An 8,062-nucleotide genomic window follows, 5' to 3' on the forward strand; every position below is an offset into this window, starting at 1 on the left:
AGGAATTACCTTTCTTTTAATTTTTTTTTACTGTGTCACTTCATTACTGCTGTGTATGTGCTCCATGTGAGTGACGTAGGTGCTTATGTAGGTGGGTTCCGGCTTACGGAGAAAATCCGACGACGTAACCCGAGGACCTACTGTACTGGTATACTGTTATCTGAGGACCAAAATATCCCACATCATACTCTCATATATACAACAAGGTTTTAAAGGTCTCTGTTTCCGGCAAAAATGGATGCTGCAGCCCACTGCTGGTGGAGAGGGGTGTGACGGGAGCGTGGGAGCAGCGATGGGGGGCCCAGGAAGGGGGCCAAGGAGCCCTCCTGGGAGCTGACAGTTGAATCTTGAAGGGTGTCAAGTTTGCCAGCTTGGGAGAGCTGTGAGCATCCCTCCAGGGGTGCAGCATTTGGCAGATAGGTCAAAATGGTTGAATATAATATAGAGTGATGGTTCAAGGCTACAATGGTATAGGCCTGTGGTCGGCAAACTGCGGCTCGCAAGCCACATGCGGCTCTTTGGCCCCTTGAGTGTGGCTCTTCCACAAAATACCACGGCCTGGGCGAGTCTATTTTGAAGAAGTGGCGTTAGAAGAAGTTTAAGTTTAAAAAATTTGGCTCTCAAAGAAATTTCAATCGTTGTACTGTTGATATTTGGCTCTGTTGACTGATGAGTTTGCCGACCACTGGTATAGGCTCCAAGTTCAAGCCTCGGATGAATGAGAGGGCACAGTCCTCTCGTGGCAAAGCCATGTGCAAGTCCCAGCTTGGAGGGCAAAGCCCTCCCAGCACAATTATAGCCAAGGGCTGTGGTTGTAAGCTTGACCTTATGGTCCGAACCTGTGATCCCATGTGGCTGAGTGATGTGGGCTTGATAGAGTTCAGGTGCATGTAATTGAGTAGATCAGAACATTGTTAACATCTTGACCACGCCCTTACTTTGCCTCGTGGGATCTGGCTATAAAATAAAGACACGGTTTTCAGGCTGTGGCACTGTCGCTAGCTCTCCATCAGAGAGACCCATCCCACCTAGACCCAGCTTTCTTCTCTTGTCTGTCTTTTCTCAATCCTTTACCACCTCCTCTCAGGCTCACCTCACCTGGCTGAGCTGGCTCGGCACAGAGCAGAAAGCTTCTTCCAGAACAAACAGCCTCTGAGAAGCTACTGAAAACCTTGCTAGGCCATGGCCTGATGGAGACCAGGGAGGACTCCAGTGGGTGTGGGAGTGGGTGGGGGTCCACTCCATAGGAAGTGAAGGGTGGGGGAGGTCCCTGTTATAAACTGCATTGCTTGCCAGGGGGTGGAGTGGGAAATTGCTTGTTGATAGTGGGGAACCAGGGACTTGGTAGAATCAATGCTCCCTTACATGAAAGCAAGTGTTACTGAATGAGGAGAACCCAAACCCAGCTTTACTTTTTTCTTATGGATAGATTGTTTTAAAATCTAGTGCTTTAGCCCTAGCCAGTTTGTTTCATGGACAGAGCGTTGGCTCTTGGACTGAAGGGTCCCAGGTTTAATTCCAGCCAAGGGCACATAACTGGGTTGCAGGCTTGATCCCTGGCCCTAATTGGGGCGCATGTGGGAGGCAACCAATAGATGTATCTCTAACATCGATGTTTCTCTCTGTCTCTCCCCCTCCCTTCCACTCTCTCTAAAAATCAATGGGAAAATATCCTTGGGTGAGGATTAACACAATAAATAAATAAATAAATAAATAAATAAATACATACATACATACATACATACATACATACATACACTTATTTTAAAAAACCTAGTGCTTTAAAAAATCTTCAAATACAGTCCTTATGAACATTTCTCAGAAAATTCTCGTAAGGGCGGCTCTCTTAACGGCGGCAGAAGCCTTGTAAGCCCCCTTCGGAGTTCTTTAGCAGCATGCCTTGATGCTCCCCGAATGCCCAGAGCTCCTGCACTGGCAAAGGCGTCCTCAGGGGTTTAGGCCGCTCTCCTCTGGAGGAAGGAGTGCGCTGGTCCTGCCAGGGTCTGCGGGAGGGCTTTGATGAGGAGGAAAGCTATGGATCCCTATACCAGCCAGTTTGGGGTTTGGGGTTTCCCCCACAGCATCAATTGTTTCTTAACCAGCTCGTTTTGCGCCACCCCGTGGGGAAGTGCTAGAATACAGCTTTGAAGACTTTTGAAGGGTGCATCCCACTGAGCCTGCCTCCCTCAAGTTTCTATCTGCTGTTTCCAGCGCTCTGTCTGTAGGAATGTTAGGAGGCACCCCAGGGGGCAGCTTGTCTCCTGCATTTGGGGCTGCAGGGTGTGTGAGGAAGCCCCTGTCCTGGTCCTGGCTTTTCACAGACCAGCTTAAGGGCTCCGGATAAGGCCCCCTCCCTCCCCCCGCCCCCCCCCTTCCCCTCTTCTGCTTTGTTGTTGTTTGTTTCCCTGCTTCTAGTGCCTGCGGTCTTTAGTGGCATAAGTGTTTGAGTATTTACCATTGCACCTGTAATTCAAAGTGGCACGAGTCTGGGTGATGAAAAAACATCTCTGGCATTTTGAAAATTCAGGAATGACTGCGGCCATGTGTGATTACTATATATATATATATCAGCATTAAATCAATATCATCTGAATACATATTCATAGGAACATCTGGCCTTTGCACTCAGCCCTGAGTTCGAATCCCACCCCTGCCACTTCCTGTGTGACTTTGATAAATTGCTCTCAGTCTCTGAGCCTGTTTGCGCCTCAGTCCAATGGGGTGGCAGTCTCACTTCACAGGGTTGGGGGAAGGGTAACGTGATGTAATATGGCCACAGCAGTGCCAGGCACAGGCCGAGGGAAGCAGACCTTTGTTTGATGGAAGCAACTCTTACTGTTCAGTCTCTGCCGCTACCTATTCATGTGCGCCAACCACTTCTGCTGTGCTCTGAGGCCCCGATTCCTCCTCTCAGAATTGTACAGATGCAATGACAAAACACGCCTCCCACCCCAACACCTGGCGCCTCATGGTGCTTAACAAATGCTAGCTGCCTTCTTTGCAAAAGTATCAACCCATTGCAAATACAGAATTAGTTATAGAGCCAAACTGTGTTCATCCCATGATCTTGCCCTCACTCTCTGTCTTTTGCTCTCTCAAACACACACACACACACACACACACACGCACACACACACACTTTACATTCCCACCTCTATTATCAAAAGTTAACCAAAAACACAAGGACCTTTGGCAGCTTAAAAAAGGAACAGCAAATTCATACTGTCGTCATTTACCTTTCTTCCTCACACCGGACGCCCGGGTCCTCATTCGAACAGTTATGAATTGCCCTGTCCCCCTTCCCTCTGTCCCCATGCGGCCAGGTCCCTCTGTCCAGCCACAGCACCTGCAGGTGGCCAGCGGGCTCCACCTCAGCTCTCTTCTCCCCTGTTCTCCAGCCCCTCCCCTCCCCCCCTCAGACTGCCCTCCCCTACACTGTGGAGTTCTCGGTGGGAACCTATCAGCGAAGCGCTCTCAAGCCCCAACCCCAGCACCAGTGTCTGCTGCCGAGGCTTGTGCTGCCCCAGGGATCGGGAGAGGGGATTCATGTGGACTGAGTCCACACATCTGTTAACACCTTTACTCTTCCAGTCACCTTCTCAGGTAACACCATTCCATTTTACTTATTTTAAAAAATATATTTTCATTGATTTCAGAGAGGAAGGGAGAGGGAGAGATAGAAACATCAATGATGAGAGAGAATCATTGATCGGTCGCCTCCTGCATACCCCCTACTGGGGATCGAGCCCACAATTCAGACATGGGCCCTGACCAGGAAATGTGATCTCCTGGTTCATAGGTCGACGCTCAACCACTGAGCACACTGGCCCAGCAACACTGTTCCGTTTTAAATGAGGAAGCTGAAGGCCCTTTGCTTACTTGCTTGAAGAAATTTTTATTAAATGACAATTGCCAGGAGCTGGGATACACCAGCAAACAGCAGACACAGCCCCGTCCTTCACCCTTCGTGGCACTTACAGGATCTGACAGGATGAATTCAGGAATCGGGCATGAAACAAATAATAGACTATGTGAGGAAGGACACTATGAAAGGGTAGAGGTGGGGCTGTCTCGGAGGTTAGAGGAGGCATCCTAAAAAGGGGCATTTCAGCCAAGACCCAAAGGCACAGAGTGGCCACACAAGGGTAGTGAGTGCTGAAGTGGGATCTAAATGTGGGTGAAAGAGGTGGCCAGTTCGATTCCCGGTCAGGGCACATGCCTGGGTTGCGGGCTCAATCCCCAGTGTGGGCGTGCAGGAGGCAGCCAATCAATGTTTCTCACTGATGTTTCTATCTCTCCCTCTCTCTCACTCTCTAAAAACCAATAAGAACATGTTTTTAAAAATTGTAAATGTGGGTGAGTTCAGTTCTACCAGGCCTCATGGCCTCCCTTCCCCTAAATATTTGCATGTATGTCATTGAATTTTTTTTTAATTGTTTAAGTCCTCACCCGAGGATATGCCACATTGATTTTAGCAAGAAAAGAGGGGACAGGGAGAGGGAGAAACATCAATTGGTTGCCTCCTTCACACACCCCAACCCAGGGATCAAACCTGAAATCTGGGTATGTGCCCTGACCTGGAATTAAACCCACAACCTTTCAGTGTAAGGAACAACACTCCAATCAACTGAGCCACACCAGCCAGGGAACATTATTATATTTTAGCGTGTGATCTATAGCTCTTTCTCCCAGATAGACTATAGCTCCTTGCAAACAGCAACCTCATCTCCCAGGCACCTGCTACACAGTACAAGTAACAGGCCTAAGTAGATGCTCATTTAATTTCTCAATTTATGTATCTGTACATACTTGCATGCACTTAATAATCTTCTAGGGGTTGCTAAGTTCTTCTATGTACTAGTATGTTCTGTTATTTCTTTAACTAACACATTGTTATGTTTTCCAAGAGTCTCTGAGCACCTGGACACACCCATGCTCAAGCTCCTTTTACTCCTATTTTATAGGCTGGGGTGATCCAGGGCCAGTGTGCAAGGGGTATAGCATCTGGCATCAGTTCTGCAGCAGGTGGGACTTGGACGCAGCTCCTTCATTAACTAGAAATGACATTGAACGTGTCCTGCCAAACGCTGCCCAGGGCAGGGCTCATTGCGGCCTGCCTCCCAGGCCCTGGATGAGGAAAGAGGAGCCGCTGCCCTGTGCCAGGCACTGTGCAGAGTGAGGAATTCATGGTGGAAGCACATGTGTGATCGAATGAGAGTTTCTTTTCCTGACACTTAGTCGCTCACAGTGGAGCAGGCCCATAGTCCGTGCACACACACAGAGTATGTACCAGCTCGTTGCATGCAGGACTCCAGGTGGGCACAAGCGGAGGGAGTGGCTAGCTTCACAGTGGGTCGGGAGGGAGTGTAGGAACGTGTGCCAGGCAGTGAATTTCTCTTGCTGATTGGGGAAAATTATGGCCATTAGCCAAGGAAAGAGGGCAGGATGTGGTAGGAGCAGGCACAGACAAGAGGCTGAGCTGTGCAGAGGCCCAGCTCAGAATGAGAACAGGTGGCACCTTTAGCCCCTGGACATGCCCACGAGAGCCAGCCGGGTGGTAGGTGGGTAAAAGGCAAGGTTGCATGTCAGACCCATTGGTATAGTCTTCATTTCCATTAAGAAATGTCTTCCCTCCTGCTTTTCTTGACTTATACCAATTTAGACTGTCCTTCATTTTTTTCATCTTTGATGGAAACTTAGGTAAAGAGAAATTATTCTCCAAGAAAAAAAAACAGCATAAACCCAATGATCCTATCCATCTGTAAGTGATACTTGGTGCCTGATGGCGAGACAACTGGGAGTGGTGGGGCCTGGGGTAACCTGGAAAGCATGTCCTGCATCTGAAGGGGCCGCTGGAGTTAAACGGTCTTGCAATGTTTCAGAAAAAGCAGGCAACCTGGATTGTCAGCAAGTTAGCTGTGTTTTTAAAAATGCTTTGATTTAGCCCTAACCGGTTTGGCTCAGTGGATAGAGCGTGGGCCTGCGGACTCAAGGGTCCCAAGTGCGATTCTGGTCAAGGGCATGTACCTTGGTTTTGGGCACATCCCCAGGAGGGGGTGTGCAGGAGGCAGCTGATTGATGTTTCTCTCTCATCGATGTTTCTCTCTACCTCTCCCTTCCTCTCTGTAAAAAATCAATAAAATTTTTTTTTTTAAAAAAAGGGAAATCTTTGCCATGAGCCTTAGTGATGGCAGAATAATATTTTTTTAAAAATGCTTTGATTTAAAAAACAAAACAAACAAACAAAACACGAAACAGAAGACATCTGCAAGCGAAGCCTTATTCCTGGGCCATGCTTGCAGCGTCTTGCTCAAAGGCTCCAGAGGTCACAGGGCATGTCAGACCCTTCCACAAGCCACTGCCCTGCTCTCAGTTCCCTAACCGTCCTTCTCCCTGCTTTCCAGAAGGAGATGACCAGCCGGATGTGTCACTAGCGCCCACCCTCCCCTGCGGAAGAAAGAGGGACGCTGCTCTGCTCGCTGCTGGAGGCCCAGGTGGGCGGGAGGCGACCTCGGCTGAGATGGCGCTCGGACTTCCAGGAGCCGGCGAGGTGGAAACCGGGGTGACTCCCCAGAGACCTGCCCCTCACTTCCTGCGTCTTAACCCTGAGTGCTGCTAGCCTCGCCCTGTGGACCTGGCCGCCCGCGGCGCGAGAGAAGGACCCCCACCCCCTGTCCGCAGGGAGCCTCCGCGCCCACGCTGGGCCGATTCGGGTTGTGAGACTGAGACACTGTGTGTGCTTCCCCCCCTCTGTCTTGTCCGCCGGCCGACTTTTCTGTGCGTGTTTTCTAAGTCCCGGGTGCATTCGGATCTCTGGATGCCCTGCGAGTCTGTCCAAAACAAGCCTTCCTCCCATTCGGGTCCCTGCAAACTCCCGCCCTGCTCCTGTGGTCTGACTGTGCGCAGGGCTGTGGGGCTGGAGACCCGAGGTCCCCGGCAGCATCCACACCTTTTCCCCAACAGGCAGTGTATCAGGGACACTCCGCGGGGGGCCGTCTCTGCCCCCAGCAGGGTCTGCACACTTACCTGCAGGGAAGAGCCTGGTTTCCGGTCACCTGCTCACCCTGAACCGAATGTGTTTTATAACCACGCCCTTCCTTGTTTCTTCCACTCACGATGTGTTGTCCTGTTTCCCAGAAGAGGGGAGCGGGAGGGAGTTCAATGACCAGGGATGGTCCGCAGAAGCCCTGAGCCAGATTAGTGCCGTGTTTGTTCTTCACTGGGGAGGGAAGCGGGGAGTCGTGGCTGTCGCTGCGTAATACCAAATTGCAGCGGAAAAAAACCAAAGTACAATGGGCTGTTGGTGCCGGGAGCTCAGACTCCGGGGCACTGCCTTGTGACCTTCCCGGCCGGCCCTCTGAGCTTCTGGGCCCGGCCACGCTCGCTTCCTCTCCCTCCACACTCTCCTGCCTCTGCTGTATTACATGATGGCCTGAAGTTCACTTCTGCCCCAATGATTGTGCCACAGTGGCCCAGGTAACCGTGGAGCGGCTGCGCCCTTCCTTCTGCCACCCTGCCCGAGTTTTCCATTCCAGTGGGGAGGAGAGCCGCCCTGTGCAGCTTCCTGCCTGTTGGAACCAGGTGAGTTTCACTTCCCTGATCCACTCACCACGCAGCGAGGCCCAGAAGCCTGTGACTCGGTGGTAATTACACTTCCAGTGAGCATTTGAATATGGCTTAATGGCCGTCGGTGGAGGGAAGTAGACACGAATGTATTAGTGCATTGTAATGTAGTACCGATTAAAGGAGAACTAAACCACTCTGGTTTCTGTTTCATTATACATAACGTGGTAAAGCCACTTGGGGCGGCCGCAAGGGCCCAAGAGCGTGAACTCGTTCTTGGTCCAGACCAAGCAAGGGCTGACTGTCTGGGCTCGGTGGCGTTCTGCACGGACCCAGCCCACCCCTGACTTTGCTCTCGTCCACGTTGTCTCATGGAATCCAAATGCCGCTACCTCTCTCCGTATGGTTGTGCTCTGGTCAGCAAACATCACTGCCCCTTTATGTGTGAGAGACCGGCAGAGGTGGTTTAGCTTTGTTTGAAGATCCAGAGAAACGGGAA

At 50.8% G+C, this 8,062-nt stretch overlaps 1 protein-coding gene across 1 annotated transcript in view; it reads left to right on the top strand.

The window, feature by feature from the left end:
- Nucleotides 1–8,062, top strand: part of MOB3B (MOB kinase activator 3B) — a 187,239-nt gene extending 179,177 nt beyond the window's left edge. Inside the window, exon 4 of the mRNA XM_054727336.1 lies at nt 6,405–8,062. Coding sequence (XP_054583311.1) covers nt 6,405–6,434 — 30 coding nt within the window. The 3' untranslated portion in view covers nt 6,435–8,062. The remainder of the gene's footprint in view (nt 1–6,404) is intronic.

Source organism: Eptesicus fuscus, chromosome 15 (genome assembly GCF_027574615.1).
Source record: "Eptesicus fuscus isolate TK198812 chromosome 15, DD_ASM_mEF_20220401, whole genome shotgun sequence".
Lineage (NCBI taxonomy): Eukaryota > Metazoa > Chordata > Mammalia > Chiroptera > Vespertilionidae > Eptesicus > Eptesicus fuscus.